The 19,908-nt window shown below is 40.5% G+C and overlaps 1 protein-coding gene across 2 annotated transcripts in view; it reads left to right on the top strand.

The window, feature by feature from the left end:
* ASAH2 (N-acylsphingosine amidohydrolase 2) overlaps nt 1-19,908 on the top strand; it is an 88,915-nt gene that overhangs the window by 46,579 nt on the left and 22,428 nt on the right. For both annotated transcript variants that reach the window (XM_034661774.1, XM_019794307.2), the window contains 5 exons: nt 5,844-5,964; nt 7,497-7,622; nt 11,345-11,431; nt 13,156-13,260; nt 13,376-13,457. In XM_034661774.1, coding sequence (XP_034517665.1) covers nt 5,844-5,964; nt 7,497-7,622; nt 11,345-11,431; nt 13,156-13,260; nt 13,376-13,457 — 521 coding nt within the window. The remainder of the gene's footprint in view (nt 1-5,843; nt 5,965-7,496; nt 7,623-11,344; nt 11,432-13,155; nt 13,261-13,375; nt 13,458-19,908) is intronic.

Raw genomic sequence — 19,908 nt, 5'->3', positions numbered from 1 at the left:
TGATAACCCTACTAGGGTAATGCAAGGAAACACCCTTTCCTCCCCTTCCCCAGATAGTTTGTAGTGGGGCAGGGTGAGGACTGTAAGGGAGGTGAAAAAGAGGTGTGTGACTCAGGGTAATTCGTGCCAAGGGCCACAACACACAGCCCATGAAATTCCAGTGGCTTAACACGTTAAAGACTTGAAATGTGCACATTCCCCACACATGCAAAGTCCAGTAAAAATTGGGTGGTCCCTCTGCACGTGTGTGATTGGCCAGGGCTAGTCACACGTCCCATCTTGCTAGTGAGACAGGGAAGTAGAGGACATTGGGTATTTTGTAAGCCCATAAATCTCTGCCACAGGAAGGCAGGGTTTCGTCCTTTAATTATTTCATGTGCATATGATGTGGGTTGAATATATACGTGTTGAATACACAGGTGCACATGTTTCATATATTTTAGTATCGTAATCTATGACACACACACACACACACACACACAGAGCTTTGCATCTCTTTCCCCCTTATCATCACCGTCATCATCATCCTGGCCATCAGCTGCAGACCAGGACTGGGATCAGGATCAGCGCCATCCACCTCATCATGGTGATAATTCACTCCGTTCTCAGTGTAGACCAGTCTTTGTGCCGAGCCCTTTAGATGTACTTGTTCCTTGGGTTGTCAAATGTGAGGCAAATACTCCTACTATTATGTTACATAAATGAACACGGAGGTTCCACTAGATTAATAAATTCGTGTCTGAGTGTAGAGCTAGAACTTTAGCCGTAAACATATGGCCTCTGTAGAGTTTCTTAAGATGGCCATAACAAATTGTTATGCTCTGGCTGGCCTAAAATAACAGAAATGTATTCTCTCACATGTCAAGAGGCCGGAAATCCAAAATCAGGTGGCAGGGTTGGTTCCTCCTGGAGGCTTTCGGGAGAATCTATTCCATGTGTCTCCCAGCTTCTGCCTGTAGACTTGTCACTCCAATCTCTACCCTCATCTTCACATTGCCTACTTCTCAATGTCGCGGGGCATCTCTCTGTTCCTTTCCTCTTGTTTTGAGGACACCAGTCACTGGATGTAAGACCCAACCCAGGCTAATATGATTTCATTTGCTCTTTACCTTGTTTATATGTCTAAAGACTATTTCCACATAAGGATCTGGTGGACATGAATATGGTGGGGGACGCTATTCAACCCACTACAGCTTCCTGTATTGTATTTACCCAGAGGGCTCCCATTTTATTACACGTCTTCATGAACACTACCTTCGAGTGGATGTACAATATTCTCCTTCCCAATTGGTGGACATGTAGGTTGGAGAGGGCCGCCGTTAGCACATAGGACCTTGATGCACAGCGTACGAAGGCACTTCCTTCTCTGGGCTGATGGAGGTGCCTAGCTCTGTGAGCTGAGCAGGGGGCTGGATTTCAGCCTCCATTTACCCCTTTTGCAACTCATTCTTGTGCAGGGCATGCTGGATGTGGTGGCCTGGGTTTGAGAGAATGGCACTTGGGACAGGTTTGTTACTGTTTTAGAATATGGAGGAAGCTCAAGTTTGCATTTGGCTTTTCTTTTCTGCTTCGGAGTAGGAGGTGCAGAGTGTCTGAATTAAAAGAGGCCCTAGAAAATGCCTCAGTTACACAGGGGAAGAGAATAATTAGAAGATTTTATATTAATTTGCTGTGTATTGATTCACAAAACATAGTCAAAATTCATTATTGTTCAGTCTTAGGAAACAGAGACTCAGAAATTTTCACTAACTTTGCTGCAGACTGGGAAAAAAATCTCTTATTTCTGGACCTTCCTTGGTACCTTGATTGTATCGTGCTAAGCCCTGAAGAGCCCTGCTTTTGCTGTGATGTAATCATTTTTAGAAGTGTTTATTTTATATTTTTTATTAAATATTTTATTTATTTGAGACAGAGAGAGAGCACGAGCCAGGGGAGAGAGTCACAGGGAGAGGGAGAAGCAGATTCCCAGCTGAGCAGGGAGCCTGATGCGGGGCTCCATCCCGGGACCCTGAGATCATGACCTGAGCTGAAGGGAGACTTTTAACTGACTGAGCCACCCAGGTGCCCCTTAGAGGTGTTTATTAACAGGGGCATATTTTATCCTTTTGTGTCCGTATTCTAACTTCTTTTGAAACCACCTCAACCTTTCTTTCTCTCTTTTGAACTCTGCTTTGAAGAATGTGGATTGGTTTTTGTTTTTCTTTTTTGTTTTTTTTTTTGGTCAGATAAAATAAATTGTGAGTGCAGCTTTCTTAAACTAAAATGACCACTTTTCTGCATATCTTTAAAGATATTCATCTCTTGCCATAATACTTTGGTTGCTGTGACAAGCCAGATATTTGAATAACACGTATTTCAAAGGCCAGAGAAGGAAATATGCAGCATCTTCTTATTCTGAAATTCCAAATAACTTTTTTGAATGCTTATTTTTTTCAGTTTTATAGAGAAAAAAATTCTGTTAATTTTCTAAGGCCTTAAGTAAGTGAAAATGAATACATGAAATCAGTGAAAATTCAAGTCTGTAGTCTAATTAGCAGACCAAAATTCTTAGCATTTGCTTTCTTTACAAATAGTGTTCCTTGATGGTAGGGGATAAACCTGATTCCTCTCTATGTTCCCTGGGGTTTAACACAATGCCCACCATATGCTGGGCTACTAATAAATTCATGCTGATTGAATGACGAGAACAACTGCCATGTCTCCTTGCCCTTACCCATTCTGCTGTGGCCAGATTGACCATCCATCCTCCTAGCCCTCTATACCCCTTCTGATCTTCATGCCTTTGCTACAAATGAGTTTTCTCCATTGATCCCCTTGCCAAGTTCCTGCTTATCTTTTAAGACCCAGCTCAGATGTCACCTCTGCTATGAAGCATTCCTCAAGGGCAAGATGATGCCTGTTTGTCTTCACGTCTCCAGTGGCACAGAATCAGTTAACGAAATGTGTACTGAATGGGGCAAGTGAATGAAATGAAGGGACAAAGCCAGTATCCCATGGCAGAGAAGAACTTGGCCTTTGTGGTCTGACAAACCTGGATTCATAGACCTGCTTCTTGACTTACAAGAAGGTGTGACCTTGGTCAGATGACTGCATCACTCAGAGAGGTCATTTCCTTAGCTGTAAAATAAGGACAATGATAGCATCTGACTTGAAGTGTTCCTGATAGAATGAAATGAGATCCTGTGCATGAAATCCTTCACCTAATTGGTGCTAAATGATAGTCAGTGTCGATAAAATGATTCTACGGGTTTCCTTCGGTTGCACTGGAGGAATTGCGGTTTGGCTGAATCCGGCTGACCTCAGTGCAATCCTTTCAGACAGGAGTATTTTGGTCGGAGAGCCAGGAAACTGTGATGGCTGCCACCCCCTTTTCCTTCCAAACTAGATGGAGTAAAACTGCAAAAACACAGACTCCCAACCACCTGGAAAATGCTCGTTGACGAGAATTTTCTCTGGCACTTGAGTTTTAGGAGGGAGAGGCAAACCATACACACAAAAAAGAAACTAGTGTAAGGATTTTTTTTTTTTAAATGTAGGAACTCTGCAAGTAACTGCTGGGAGATGACCTTAGAACTACCTTTAGCCTAAATTTCTGTACATTTACGTGGTGGCAAATACCTTGGGGACTGAATTTTGCTTATGGACTCGTGATTTGGCCTTACACTGTTTAAAAGAAAAATTCGAAGTAGATGTCAACATGAAAAAAAAACCCTATTATGGAAATTTTCAAATATATGCCAATTTAGCGTGATTAGGCTAATGAATCTCCATGCAGTTCTTATCCAGCTTCAGTAATCAGTAATCCTCTGTCACTCTGTTTCATCCCTCCTCTTCTTTTGTTTGCTTTGCTAGACTTTTAAAAGCAAATACCAGATATCAAAACATTTCACTCATAAATATTTCAGCGTATATCTCTATCAGGTAAAAATGTAAAAAAAGTATAACTACAAGCCATGATCATAACCAACAAAATTAAAAATAATTTCTTAATATGATCTAAAACCCAGTCTATGTTCAGTTTTCCCTGTTTGTACCAGTGAAGTCTTTTTACAGTCCTTTTATCTGAATCAGAATCCGAACAGTCCACAGACTACATGTGTTGACTATGTGCTTGAAGGCTCTTCATTGGTAACAATTCCCCTCCTTTTATTTCATGCTACTTACTTCTCTCTTTTTTTAATTGAAAGGTCTTTATTTGAGCATAGTGGACACACAGTGTAACACTAATTTTGGGTGTACAATGAAGTGATGCAACATTTCTGTAGGTTATGCTGTGCTCAGCACACGGGTAGCTACCATCTGTCACCAGACAGCGCTATTAGAGTGCCATTGACTAGAGTCCCTATGCTGCGCCTTTCGTAGCCATGACTGATTGATTCCCTAACTGGAGTCCTGTGTCTTCCACTCCCCTGCACCCATTTTGTTCATCCCCTTCCACTCCTTCCTGTCATGCCATTTACCTCTTTAAGAGTTTTTAAATCGATAAACATTGCACAAAAACATGGACTTATGGAAGATCTGGCAGCACTGGCTTAGACTCTCAAAAGCAGTCTAGTAGAGGCCAATGTCTTCAGACCACGCAGGTCCCTCCAGGTAGCCACAGTTCACGCCAGTCCCCATTCCGCCAACCAGCTTAACCCATCTGTATTGGTCTGCCCAGCTCCCGTGGGCGTTGTGCTGGTGATCTCTGACCTACATAGACATCTGTTGGGCAATGAGGACTGGATCCTGAATGACAGCCTTGAAGTTTAGAAACACCCCTAGTCATAAAGTAAATGCTTAGTTTTGTGTGCTCTATTACTTAGGTAGGAAGGTAAGCTGAAAGGTTTAAAAAGCTTTCAGCAAGGACTTAAATCAACAAGGATTTTTTTTTTTTTTACAAATCTTAAATTGGCCTGAAACTTTTGGAAGTAGTGTCTCTCTTTTCTTGAGCATTCATTCTAGGGAATTTGCATGATAGCCCTCCATTCTGTAAGTCTCTTTTTCACCTGTGTGGAGGTTTGATCCTACGAAGGCCACGGGACAAGGTGTCATGAGACCCGAACTTTAGCCTTGGTCCTTGATGACCCGTGGGCTGCCATTCTGCTTCTCTGAGACACCTTGCAGTGAAGGGGACAACCACTCTCAGGGTTGTTGTGAAGTTCAAGTAAGGTAACAGATGTGAAATTAGTTTGTAAACTGTGTAGCTCTACAGTTAACAAGGTATTACTATGCACAAGAATACATCAAATTATGTAGAATAGCTCTTTCACACCTCTCTGCTCTTACTCTGTTGTACCTTTTCCCTGGAATGCCCATAAGCATTAATTGCTAGTCATCTGTGGTCCCCAAACACTTTACGCCTATTTCTTTATAACAGTTGCTGCACAGTATTAAAGCCATTTGTTTACATTTTTGTCTTCTGCAAGATTCTGAGTGCAAACTGCCATTTGTTCCATGCTCTGCACACAGTAAACTCTCAGTAAGTGCTGAATGAGATAGGGTCGGTTTTAATACTCACTATGTGCACCTGTCTTAAAGGACAGAGTCTGTGCCTATACAATGCCTTAGCTATATGGTCTGGTCACTGACCAGTCTTGGCTCTTGTTAAAAGCTTTGACATTGATGATGATGATACAGTTACAAAAATCGAGTGCTGTATTTTTATTTTAAGTAAGTGATTAGACTTTTGGAGTATATTACTAGTCATTTAAGCTCACCAACAATGGAAGAACCTAAATGCGGAATGCCTCTCATTAAAAAGAATTTCTTTTCCTGCTGGAGAACACTTCAGCTCCCTGTCATTGTCTTTGGTCCCATTGTCTGGTTCTTTCATGAACTGAGGGCTCCTTGTTCTTTTATAGCTGGTTTGCCATCCACCCGGTCAGCATGAACAACAGCAATCATCTCGTCAATAGCGACAACATGGGCTATGCCTCTTACCTTTTTGAGCAAGAGAAGAACAAAGGCTATCTACCTGGACAGGTGAGAATTTGTGTCATTAAAAGCATCATCTTAATGCACGGAGTATCACCATTCATGCAATGCTCAGAATAGCTGATTCAAATCCTCAGCATCAGGTGTCATCATGGATGTCACATACTCACATGCTTGGGTAAAAAGAGTTCCCCATCCTCCCTGATGGGGAAAGAAAAGTAAAAAATGACTAACCGTGTCAAATACTACTTATATGGATGGCTTCATACAGTTACAGTTCATTGGATAAGGAAGGACAAGTTCAAGATTTTTGCAATATAGAATAGTTTTTGATCACCTTGGAAATATGATAAGCTGTGTTGATGTTTACTTTTGTTTTCAGAGCTATGAATGTATTAAGCACCTTCTGAATAGTGTTAAGAGCCTGACTGAGGACAAGATGATGGGTCTTTTTCACTGGTCCGAATTTCCCTGTTGAGGGCAAATTTCCTTTCAAGGAGTTTGTGTTACTTTTCTTCACCAAGGCCAAAGTCAGAGACAGCCCTAATGCACCAGACTTGTTTTTTAACTTTGAAACCCAAGGAGGGCTGGAATTAGAGATGGGGGCTGGAACTCAGTCCGTGTACTTCAGAAAGCTCCTCAGCTCTGTGGAAATTACTGACTACAAGTAGCTAAGCGGTGAGGGGGGTACCCAGCTCTGTTTGACCCTAGTGTCCAAGTCCCAGACGCAGAAGAATAGAAGAGAATGGGAGCCTCAGGCCCTTGACTAGAATCAATGTCTAAAGGTGTGTAGTGATATAAACATGAACATTTCATCCGATCTTCCAGCTCCTTGTTGACAAAACACTATTGTTTTGCATTTTAGCTTGAGTTTTAGGGAAAAGGAAGGAAGTTCCCATTTATGATCACTGGGTGCTGGGCACTTTGAGATAAGTTATCTTTTCGGTATAAAAAGAGACACATGATCTCCGATACCTGTTTCTCTCTCTCCCCAAGAAAACTGAAGACATTGAAGGTGGAATGGTTGGTCAGCGGGGTTGAAGTTAGGGTCTTGCACTATTCAGAAACGTTATGTGTTGTTACCTGAGGTTGAAGGGATAAGAGAAAAGCTACATGGAAGCAGATCTGGATGGGGGATGCCACATTTAGGTTCAGTTTTGCCACAGGAAGTTCTGGATTCACTATATTCTTTTTAAGCCAGGAGGATGTTTATTTTTCAAGGAAAATCTCTGAGCTCCAGATACAATATCAGAGAATAGCTTGAAGAATCAGCATGTTACAATTTGTTGTTGTTGTATGCTGTTTCTTGTCAGAACGTTTCTGTTGGTGGCACAGGTTTGAAGCTCTCCTACTTGAGACGGCTTTATTGATCATTGGAATATCGTGGGTGATAATATGTATGCAGATGCAATGTGAATTTTTTTTCAGAAATTTTCTCAGAATGTTATATCTCCTCCTTTTATTGTCTGCAAATGACTTTGAATACTTCACCAGAGTGGATTGAGTGTTTGCATTTTTAATGGAAGTCATTATGGGAAATAAGAAAAGAATAAAAGGCACTTGGATGTTTCTTTTGGCAGGGGCCGTACGTAGCAGCCTTTGCTTCATCAAACCTGGGAGATGTGTCCCCCAATATCCTTGGCCCACATTGCGTCAACACAGGGGAGTCTTGTGATAATGCCAATAGCTCTTGTCCAATTGGCGGGGTAGGTAATTGTGACATGAAATCTTTGTTTTTGCATCTCATGTGCATTTTATGTGTAAATATCCACCATTAACTTATAATTATGTTTTCCTCAAGTGTACACATGCCTACTGACTGCTAGCTTTTGCTTTTCTCAGAAGCACCCACTAAATTCCAATTGGGTAAAATTCTAGTTTCCCATTTGACTGACCGCTAAGTTTTTTGAATGGTGAGATAGTTAGTCAATGTCAGAGATGCAATACCCTTCCCTAAACTTGAACAATCTGAAAAATTTCGCCTTGGCATTTCTGACGTCATGAGTTAGTACCAGAAACTGCCTGCCTGAGATGTTTCTCACTGATTGTTAAGTCTACGGGATTTTTAAAAAATATAAGATCAACATTTTTTTTTTCTTTTCTTTAAAATCACAAACAGGCACTTGAGTGGTTCAGTCGGTTAAGCATCTGCCTTGGGCTCAGGTCATGAGCTCCGGGTCCTGGGATTGAGCCCTGCTTTGGGCTCACTGTTTGGCAGGGAGCCTGCTTCTGCCTCTCCCCTTGCTGCTCCCCCTGCTTGTGCTCTCTCTCTCTGTCTCTGCCAAATAAATAAATAAAATCTTCAAAAAAATAAAAATAAAATAAAATCACAAACAATCTTGCTGAGAAAAACTCACGCGACATGGAAAATACAGACAACGGTAAGAAGTGAGTCCTATTTTCTCCCTTTCTCCCCTCCCCCTAGGAGTTACAACTGTCCTACCTCTTCCTACATACTCGTCTAAGTATTCATGAATAAAATTTTGTAACTTATTTATTGATTTTTTTTTGGCCTGAGATTCGAGTTTTCCACCTTATAGATCTTAAAAATCTTTTTGACTCTATACAGGTCTGTGTGGTAGGTTTTAAAAGCAACAAGAATGGCTGTATGTAACATCAGTTTATTTAACTGCTTCCCTGCCATGTTCATTTAGGTTTTTTTGGCTTTGATATGAGCAGCAGATGCTGTTCTTTGTGTCTATAGAATATGTCACTGTGATATTACTTTTATTAAACATTTCTGGGCTATTTCTTCTATTCTAGTCATTGCCACACAATGAGTAGTATGGTCTTAGCAATTACACATTTCTATTATATATTACAATTTTTATATAGAAAGTCTCTTTTGTTACCCTTCCTTTGCAAAATTTCCATACGTTATTAATTAATTCACATTAGATTTAAAGATTACTTGTTAAATTCCAAAACTTAGAGATGAAATGTTTAAATAAATTATGAGATCTATTTGCGATAGAATATTATGCACCAAATCAGTGTGTTGTGCTGGAATACTTAATGTGGGAAAAAGTTCATAGCACACGACGTTGATTAAGAAAATCGGCATTTAATATTGCACATCCATGAGGACTGCAGTTTTGAAAATAAACGGGTCCTAGTAAAAAGACAAAGTGAAACACACTGAATTGTTAACCCTGGTTCTCTCTGTTTGGCATTATTATAGGGAGTGTTTATTCTGTTTATCTTATTTATTTATACACCTTTGTGGGTTTTTTTCCTACCGTGACCATACTTTGTAATCATAAAAAATTACGACAAAATCACACCCTCTCCCACAACAGAATTTTGTTTCTCTCTGTTCTGTTCCATCTGTTAGATTGCCTTCCCTCATGTTTGCAAGAGGGCAGTCAATACTGAGGAAGGGGTATCCTTTTCTCTCCCATATATGGTAGGAGCGAGAGAAAACCTCTCTTCTAACCATGGAATAAAAGTTCTTTTCAGTCTGATTGGGTCAATAGAGGTACATACCCATTCCTGGACCAAAGAAGTCGCTGGAGAAATGATATGTGTTCATGGGCTTAAGCTGTGGTTTCTGCCCAGTCTTTGGCGAGGCCTAGGGAATGGCCATGATCACCTTAGACTGACCTGGAACTGGGAATGGACTCATTGACTGTTAAAGAAAAGATGGCTTTCTGAACAAAATCATGATTCACTTAAGAAACCAAAAGAGGGAAATGGGCAAATGTTGCCATGTCTATTGCTTTAATGTCACTTCTTCAAACAGATTTTTTTAACTTTAGAAACTAGCTTTGATGTAAAAAAAGATATATGCTTGTTAAAAAACTCAAACAATGTTGAAAAGTTCAGAAAACAAAACAGGTAAATGAGCAGCCCATGACCCCACAGTTAGTCTGTTAAAGATTTAATGACCGTCCTTGCAGACAACACTTTCTGTGTCCAGGCACCTATCTGCATGTACAGTTGTACATAAATGAGGTCCTACTCTAATGCGATCTGGAACCTGCTGTCTTATTTCCAGTGAATGTACTTGAAAGCATCATTTAAACTAACTTCATAGTTTTCGATTTTAAGTATAAATCAGTTCACCGATCCCCTACTGATGAGAACTTTCTTTCCCTCCTTCCTGTCTTCCTTCACACCCTCTCTCCCTTCTTTTTTCCTTCTGTCATATAAACACACTCTGGTCACTATGTGTGTCATACATATTTTCATGCGTGTTAAAGTTTCACTTTAGGACATCTTTTTTTTTAAACTTTTAAAAAGATTTATTTATTTATTTGGAAGGGGCAGAGGGAGAGAGAGAGAGACTCTCAAGCAGACTCCCTTTGAGTGTGAAGCCCAACCTTGGGCTTGATTCCACTACCCTAAGGTCATGATCTGAGCTGAAACCAAGAGCTGGGTGTTTAACTGAATGAGCCACCCCACCCAGCTGCCCCTAGAACAAATTCTGAAAAGTGAATTTGCTGTCAAAGAGAAAGTGCCACTACCATGGGGTGCCTGCCATTCCCATTACCCCTGTAGAGCGTGAGTGACAGTTTCCCCAAAACCTCAGTGACACCCGGTTTATCAACCTTTCAGTCTTTGCCAATACAACATGCAAAGAGCTCTCTCTTTGTAGTCTAAATTTATATTTAATTTTTCATGAGATTGAATATATTTTAATGTTGAATGGCCATTTGCACTTCTTTTTTGCAAATTAACCAATTTCATCTGTATTCCATTGTGTATCCATTGGGATATTTTTTCTTTTTTCCTCCCAGCTCTATTGAGATGTAATTGACATACAACATTGTATAATTTTAAGGTATACAATGTGATCATTTTTATACACATATAGGATGCTTTTGACTGCAAATAAGAGAACACCCAACTCAATATGGATGAATCGAAAGATATTAAGAAGGTGTTCATCCATATTTTCTTTTAAAACTTTTAAATTTTCAATTATAATATTTAAGCATCTGGTCAATTTCAAAATTTTCTGGTATAAGAAGTGAAGTATAGAGCCAGATTTTTGTGCTGATTTTTCCCAGAAGATCTCTTAGTTGTTCCAACGTAATTTGAACTGAGTTTCAATTTAAGATAATCGTGAGCCATAGGCAAGAACAGACATGTAGGAAGCTATGTAGCCAATGTGGGAGACTTGGGTTTAGGTCTTAGCTCAGATATTAGCTACCTGTATAATTTCCGACAAATTGTCCAAACTATCTGAGCCTCAGTTTCCTTATCTGTAAAAATAAGGTGCTGCCGTAGGTGATTTCTGAAGACCTTACTGCTCCAATGCCATGAGTGATTTTGCTTTTCATTATCTGTGAATTGAGAGACTACCTGACAAGAAATGCTGGAATGTGGGTTTCACAGTATGTTTGCTTAGCTTCCCTTGTCATTTTGCGTTCCTTAAAACCACTGCTTACTTCACCGAGAGTCTACCTTGTCTCCTGTGTGACAGCCCAGCATGTGCGTTGCTACGGGACCCGGAGAGGATATGCTCCACAGCACGCAGATTATAGGACGGATCCTATATCAGAGGGCAAAGGTCAGCCGCGGGCCCCACTTCTTTCAACTTCACTTAACGTGGTTCTTTAAAATCCCCCGACAGGGTTCGTGGGGAAGTCAGAAATGGTAAGAGGCTGCAAGAGTCTGTGGGGGCCGTGGAGTCAGCTGGTGCTGGCCCACGAGGAAGGCCACTGCCAGCAGCACACGGGAAGGGCCGTCGGACTGCTCGGCTGTCTTCTTCTAGGAAGTCCTTCGAAAACCAAGGAGGCAGGCCAACGCTCTGTTCCAGCCTGAGTGCTTGCTTCTGGTGATGGATAGTGGAAGCATTTCAGCCAACATGGCGTCAGGCACGCCCACACTGATCGTGGCCTTTCTCTCAGCCTTGGCTGCCAGTCGCCTGACTGTTCTTCCCGTCCTCAGTGAGGAGGCCAAACTGGGCAGCATGGCTCCCCACGCCTGCAATTTGGAGTCAAATTAGTTCCTAGTCTTCAATATGCCCCAGTTGTCCACCTTATATTTTCTTCTCTTTCTTTCTTAAGACATTTTTTGATGAGGAGCAAATCTGCTCTTCCGTGAGAATATGATGAGCTGCTCTCTGCTTCTCCCTCTGCTAAATTGCGTCTTCCATTTTGCCCCTGTATTTTGTGTCCACTCCGCTGGAGACACATTTCTGATTGAAAAGACAGAGGATGACCTCAAGCCGAGATCTCTCCCATAGTTCGATCTCTTTCTTTGCGAGGCTAACTCATACCTTTGTTGTGTGTGTGTGTGTGTGTGTGCACGCGCCCGTGCATGTGTTTCAGTAAATATTTTGCTCCAAGGGTTCTGAAATGTTTCAGGAGCAATTAAGGAAGAACAAAAGCACCTTTAAAAACGTGAGGTACCAGCTGGCCTAATTGCTGCAGTTTCCTTTTAATTACGGTGGTATTATCAGTGGATGGTTCCAGATGAACAGATTCTATGTAGGGTGTGCACCCGTGACACGGTTTGGTGTCAGAGGTTTTCTTACTGTTCTGGGCCTGGGAGTCATAGGGATTTGTCCCACCTTCTGGATTCTCTTCAATAAGGCACAAGTTCACCACTTACCGGGGAGGCAGCTGGTGTTACTGACAGCTCACCCCGAAAGCCCCCATGTGGCTGTTGCATTGGGGTTGGGGGGACAGTCAGGTGTCAGGCAAAGGGGCATCCGCTGACGTAGGATTGACCCACCGCGTGCGGTACAGATCAATACAAACCAATGTTTCCAAACATGCTGACTCACATTTCCCACGAGATGGAAAAAGCATCAATTCACCCTACAGGAGAAAACCGCAAAAGAACTTCCAAGGGTGGATGGTGGGGGAGTGGGAAGTCTTTCCAGCCACCTTCTGGTGCCAGCCCTGTCAGAGGACCCCCAGCTTCTGAGGGAGACTCCCTGAGGTTGTGCTCTGGTTCTGGCAAAGACAGTCACTGGGCCCGCGTCCTCCTCACCTTAAATTTTCTTGACTGTTTTTCAAGTGAGGCCTTTTGTGCCACAGCCTGTTTCATCAGAATGTCCTGTTTGTGGGGGGAATGGACACAGGTCAAGGTCTCAGGGCCTCCATACATCTGGGAAGCAACTGGGGTTGGCAGAGTGTGCCACGTGGGTAGTGGCCATTTCTAAGTAGCCAGCAAAGCAAAACATGGCGGACAGGTGCTTTTCCAAGTTGGTACTTATGGGGCACAATCGGTACGATTCATTTGAACTCTTTGGCTTCTAACAGTAAGCGTGTGTGGGTTTTCTAGGAACTGTATGCCTCCGCCTCCCAGGAGGTCACTGGACCACTGGCTGCAGCTCATCAGTGGGTGAATATGACAGATGTCACCGTCCAGCTCAACTCCACACACACAGTAAGAATCACTGAGCCACACTGGGCTGATCTCATGACTTACTTGAAGTTTAACTTCTGTTTCTTGCTTTTGTTTACTTTGTATTTTTATGTTGTTTTAAAACTCTCCCCTTTAGGCAAAAACATGTAAACCAGCCCTGGGCTACAGTTTTGCGGCTGGGACAATCGATGGATTTGGGGGCCTCAATTTCACGCAGGGTGAGGTGCCATCTGATGATATCTGTGGTTCCGGGTTCTGGAGGGTTTAGTGGTCTCCGTACCTTCATGATTTTTTACTATTATCTTCAGACGCGGGGGTGGGTGTGCTTTCCAGGTGTGTCCGTGACAGCCAGATTTCTCAGGGATGCACATCTTCTGGAACTTAGCTTCCACTGATCCGAATAGAATTGGAGACAACTTCCGTTTGCGTTTCAGCCTACAGATGATGGTTTTTAACAGGACGGGGCTAGGGTGGAGTTGGGAGGAGGACAGAGCGGGATTGTCATTGTACCTTCAACAATAGGACTTGGCTCTGCCATCTGCTAATGAATGCCTCTTTCTCTGGTTCCTTTACTGAAGCCTAAAGTCCTCAGGGCAGAGGCCTTCAGGAGCCCGAACATGGGCTGCCAAGTCCTCTTCCTGTGTGCGTTGCCACACATTCGTAACTGGCGATTGTAGGCTTCGTACTTTCGTCTTGATCATCTCTATAATAACATGCACTGTAAAGTAGGGGAAGTGGAAAAATGGATGAGTCTCACCTGTAGGAAACATTTTGGCTTCTTTTATTCCTGCTTTTTGTACATATGTATTTTGGAACCATTCATTGACAAATTAACGAATACAGTTGCAGTTTGAGACATTTGGCCCATCTTTCCTGGTAATATCTCATCCAGGGTGGTCTAATTTCCTAGAACAATAATTTTTAACAGCTTTATTGAGATATAATTCACATACCATATGATGTACCCATTTAAAGTGGTTTTTCGTGTATTTGCCGATGTGTATAACATGCCCATAGTCAATTTTAGAGCATTTGCAATACATCAAGAAGCAACCCTGTACTCTCTAGCTATCACAACGCCCGTCCCTCATCTCCCTCCAACCTAAGCAAACCCGGATCGTTCTGTCTCTGTATTTTCCTATTCGGGATGTTTCACGTAAACGGAATCATAAAATATGTGGCATTTTTTGTGGGTTTCTTTCACTTAACATCATGTTTTCAAGGTTCATCTGTGTCGTCCCATTTATCAGTACTTTATTCCTTCTGTGGCTAAACCCTTTGACCCAGGTACCAGTCCCATCTTCCCCACACTCCAGCCCCTGACAACCCTCATTTTACTCTCACTTCTATGATTTTGGCTTTTACAGATTCCACATAGAAGTGAGAACCTCCAGTATTTGTCTTTCTCCATCTGATAATTTTAGCGTTCCTTTCCAATTTCAATACCTTTTATTTCTTTTTCTTGCCTAATTGCTCTGGCTGTGATTTTTTTTGAAATTGGGGTTGAGGGGTGACTGGTTAGACAGGAAGACACACTACCATTTATCAGAAGTCCTACTGAATAGGGGTACTGTTTTCTTCTGAGAGAAACTGTTATGTTTTCTACTAGAGAAATGGGCAGAGGCCTCTCTCCCTAGAACATGGCTGGTGAGATGTTACTCTTGGGTAGGCCCCCCAGTGTCTGCAAACATGCCCAGCTTGCTGTATTCCTTCGTAGGGAACAGAATCTTACCAATAAGGTGGAAAAGGTTTGAGACAGTCCCACTCTTCACCCTACAAACACCTTATACTAAAAGGGGGAGGAGGAGAAAGCATGAAGAGTTTAAGGTATTCAAGTCCAGCTTTTTCAAATATGAAGCATTTTTAACCAATCCATTCTTAAAATTTTAAATTCTTGACATTATAGAACTGGAATTTATTAACATCTACTCTTATATTTCTTACTGACAAACAAAATTCATGAGCCGAAAACCCAAAGCAAAACTAAAAACAGGGAAAAACTCGTAAAACTAAACATGGATCCCAACATTAATGGCTGAACAGAGAATGTTAGTTTTTAAATTCTAAGCAGAAGATAAGTTGCATATTACATTGAATAGGAGTGATGAGAGTGGGCACTCTTGTCTTGCTCCTAATCTGAGTGGGAAAACTTTCAACCTCTCACTGTTGAGTGTGGATTTGTCATATATGACCTTTATTATATGACGTACATTCCTTCTGTACCCAATATGTTGAGTTTTTATCATGAAAGGATGTTCAATGCTTTTTCTGCATCTACAGAGTTGATCATATGATTTTTATCTTTCATTCTATTAATAGGGTGTGTCATATTTATTTATTTGCATATTTTGAACCATTCAGGAATAACTCTCACTTGATCATGGTGTATGATCCTTTTTATCTGTTGTTAAATTCAGTTTGCTAGTATATCTTTTAAGATTTTTAAAATTTATTTATTTGACACAGAGAGAGCACAAGCAGGGGGAGCAGCAGAAGGAGAGGGAGAAGCAGACTCCTTTCTGAGCAGGGAGCCCGATGCAGGGCTCAGTCCCAGGACCTTGAGATCATGACTGAGCCACCCAGGCGCCCCAGTTTGCTAGTATTTTGTTTAGGATTTTTGCTTCTATATTCATCAGGGATAACTTCCTTTTATTTTTTTTTTGTGGTGTCTTTTTTTTTAAATTTTATTTTATTATATTATGTTAATCACCATACAGTACATCCCCAGATTCCGATGTAAAAGTTTGATGCTTCATTAGTTGCGTATAACACCCAGTGCATTTGTGGTGTCTTTATCTGGCTTTGGTATCAGGGTGATGGTGGCCTTGCAAAACCAGTTGTGGAATAGTCCCTCCTATTCAATTTTTTTATAATAATTTTTTATTATGTTATGTTAGTTACCATACAGTATATCCTTAGTTTTTGATGTAATGTTCCATGATTCACTATTCGCATATAACACCCAGTGTACCATGTAATACGTGCCCTCCTTAATACCCATCACCGGCCTATCCCAATCCCCCACCTCCTTCCCCTCTGAAGCCCTCAGTTTGTTTCCCAGAGTCCACAGTCTCACATGGTTCATTCTCCCTTCTGTTTACCCCCTTCATTCTTCCCTTCCTTCCCCTACCAATCTTCCTATTTCTTATGTTCCATAAATGAGTGAAACCATATGATAATTGTCTTTCTTTGCTTGACTTATTTCACTTAGCATAATCTCCTCCAGTCCCGTCCATGTTGCTGCAAATGTTATGTAATCATTCTTTCTGATGACTGAGTAATATTCCATTGTATATATGGACCACAGCTTCTTAATCCAGTCATCTGTTGAAGGGCATCTCGGCTTCTTCCATGATTTAGCTATTGTGGACAATGCTGCTATGAACATTGGGGTGCATATGGCCCTTCTCTTCACTATGTCTGTATCTTTGGGGTAAATACCCAGTAGTGCAATTGCTGGATCATCCTCCTATTCAATTTTGGAAGGAGTTTGAGAAGGATTGGCACTAATTCTTATTTAAATGTTTGGTTGAATTCACCAGTAAAACCATCTGGCGCTGGGGTTTTCTTTGTTCGGAGGCTTTTGATTACCGGTTCAATCTCCTTTCTCTTTAGTCTGCTCAAATTTTTTATTTCTTCATGATTTAGTCTTGGTAGTTTGTATGTTTCTAAGAATTCATCCATTTCTTCTAGGTTTTCCAATTTGGTGATGTAAAATTGCTCATGGTTGTCTCTTATGGTGCACTGTATTTCTGTGGTAACAGCTGTAACATCTTGTCTTTCATTTCTGATTTTCTTTGAGTCTTCTTTCTTTTTTCCTTAGTCTAACCAAAGGTTTGTCAATTTTATTTATCTTAAAAAAAACCCCAGCTCTTAGTTTTATTAATCTTTTCTATTGTTTTTTTTTGCAAAACTGCTATTTATTTATTTAATAATTTTTTTATTATATTATGTTAGTCACCATACAGTACATCCCTAGTTTTTGATGTAAAGTTCCATGATTCATTACTTGCATATAACACCCAGTGCACCATGCAATACGTGCCCTCCTTAATACCCATCACCAGCCTATCCCATTCCCCCCACCCGCCAAAGCCCTCAGTTTGTTTCCCAGAGTCCATAGTCTCTCGTGGTTCATTCCCCCTTCTGTTCACCTCCCCTTTCTTCTTCCCTTTCTTCTCTATTTTTTTTCTGATCTCTGTTTTGTTTCTGCTCTGCTCTTTGTTATTTCCTTCTGTTAACTTTGGGTTTGTTTTTCTTTTTCTAGTTCCTTGAGGTGTAAAGTTCAGTTTTTTATTTGCTTTCTTTTTTCTTTTCTTTTTTTAAAAAGATGTATTTGTTTATTTTAGAGAAAGAGAAAGAGAGAGAGTCAAGCATGGGGGGAGGAGAAGAGGGAGAGGAAGAGAAAGAATCTCAAGCAGACTCCTCACTGAGCATGGAACCTGATGCAGGGCTCAACCTCATGAGCCTGAGATCACAACTTGAGCTGAATCCAAGAGCTTGGGCATTTAACTGACTGCGCCCCCCAGGTGCCCCTCTGTGTTTCTTAATGTAAGGGTTTATCATAAATTGTCCTCTCAGAACTTCTGTTGCTGGACCCCATAAGTTCAGGTATGCTGTGTTTCTAATTTTATTTGTTTTGAAATCTTCATTATTTCCCTTTTGATTTCTTCTTTGACCCATTAGTTGTTCAGTATGTGTTGTTTAATCTCCACATATTCGTGAGTTTTCTAATTGTCTTCCTATTATTGATTTCTAGTTTCATCAGAAAAAATACCTGGTATGATTTCAGTCTTCTAAATTTGCTAAGGCTTGTTTTGTTACCTAACACACCATCTCTCCTGGAGAGTGTTGTATGCACTTGAGAGGAATATGTATTCTGCTGCTGTTGGATGAAATGTTCTATATGTGTCTGTTGGGTTCATTTTGTCTAAGGTATGGTTCAAGTCCAATGTTTCATTGTTGATTTTCTGTCAGGATGATCTATTATTAAAAGTGGGGTAAAAATATCCCTACTATAATTGTATTGTTCATTTCTCCCTTCATATCTGTTTAATCTTTGTTTTATATATTTAGGTGCTCCAATATCAAGTGCATAAATATTTACAATTGTCATATCATCTTGATGAATTGACCCCTTTATCATTATATAATGACTTTCTTTGTCTCATTACCATTTTTTATTTAAAGTCTTTTTAGTAGGACATAAGTATGCTTCTGCTCACCTTTGGTTTCCATTTGTATGGAATATATTTATCCAACCCTTCACTTTCAACTTATGTGTATTTTTAAAGTGAAGTGACCTCTTGTAGGCTGCATGTGGTTGGATCTTTCTTTCCCCCATTCGATCACTCTATACCTTTTGTATGGAGAATTTAATCCATTTCCATTTAGAGTAATTATTTAAAGGTTAGTACTTACTGATGCCATCTTATTAATTGTTTTCTGGCTGTTTTGTAGTTCTCTTTTTCCTTTCTTCCTCTCTTGCTGGCTTCCTTTATGATTTGATGATTTTCAGTAGTAGTATGCTTTGATTCTTTGATGTTTTGTATATCTACTATAGGTATTTGTTTTTTGGTTACCATGAGGAGTCCATAAAACATCCTATAGTTATGACAGTCCATTTTAAGCTGAGAATTTAACTTTGATTGCATACAAAAACTCTCCTTTTATCTCTTCTTCCCATATCTTATGTTTTTTGATGTCATAATTTGCATTTTTTATATTGTGTACCCATTAACATTATTGTAGCATTAGTTATTTTTAATACTTTTGTCTTTTAACCTTCATACTAGAGTTCAGTGATTTATATACTGCCATTATAATATTAGAATACATAGAGTATTCTTAATTCAATTATCGAGTTCCCTTTTCCAGTGAGTTTTATACTTTCATATCTTTTATATACTAATAGTATCCTTGTATTTTAGTTTGAGGAACTCCCTTTAGGATTTTCTGTTCCATAATTCATGTAGGCTTTCTTCACTCTTATTTATTTCTATTTTCCTCCACTGATTGGATAATTTCAAATGATTTGTCTTTGAATTGACAAATTATTTCTTCTGCTTGATCAGATTGGCTGTTGGTACACTCTACTGTGTTGTCATTTCATTCACTGTATTCTTCAGCCTCAGAATTTCTATTTTTTAAAATGTCTTTCTGTTGAATTTCTCATTTTGTTCATATATTATTTTCCTGATTTTGTCTAACTGTGTTCTCTTGTAGTTGCTGAGCTTTCTTAAAAAAATTATTTTGAGGGGCACCTGGGTGGCTCAGTCAGTTAAGCATCTGCCTTTGGCTTAGATCATGATCTCAGTGTCCCGGGATTGAGCCCCCTGTTGGGCTCCTGGCTTAGTGGGGAGTCTTCCTCTCCCTTGCCCACTGACCCTCTCCCCTGCTCATGTGCAGACTCTCTCTCTTGCTCTCAAATAAATAAATAAAATCTTTAAAAAATTATTTCAAATTATTTGATGACAAGGCATAGATTTCCATTTCTTTGGGATCCATTGTTGAATAATTACTGTGTTCCATTGGTGGTGTCATGTTTCCTTGATTTCTGTTGTTTCTTAGGAAGCCTTGAATTTTGTCTGTGTGTTTGATAGAGCAGTCACTTTGCAGACTGGTTGTTGGTGGGGCAAGGCCTTTACTCATGGTGTGTGCAGGGACATT

The sequence above is a fragment of the Ailuropoda melanoleuca genome, chromosome 6 (genome assembly GCF_002007445.2).
Source record: "Ailuropoda melanoleuca isolate Jingjing chromosome 6, ASM200744v2, whole genome shotgun sequence".
NCBI lineage: Eukaryota > Metazoa > Chordata > Mammalia > Carnivora > Ursidae > Ailuropoda > Ailuropoda melanoleuca.
Note: the sequence above shows the minus strand (reverse complement) of the source record. Positions and strands in the feature narration are given on the sequence as shown.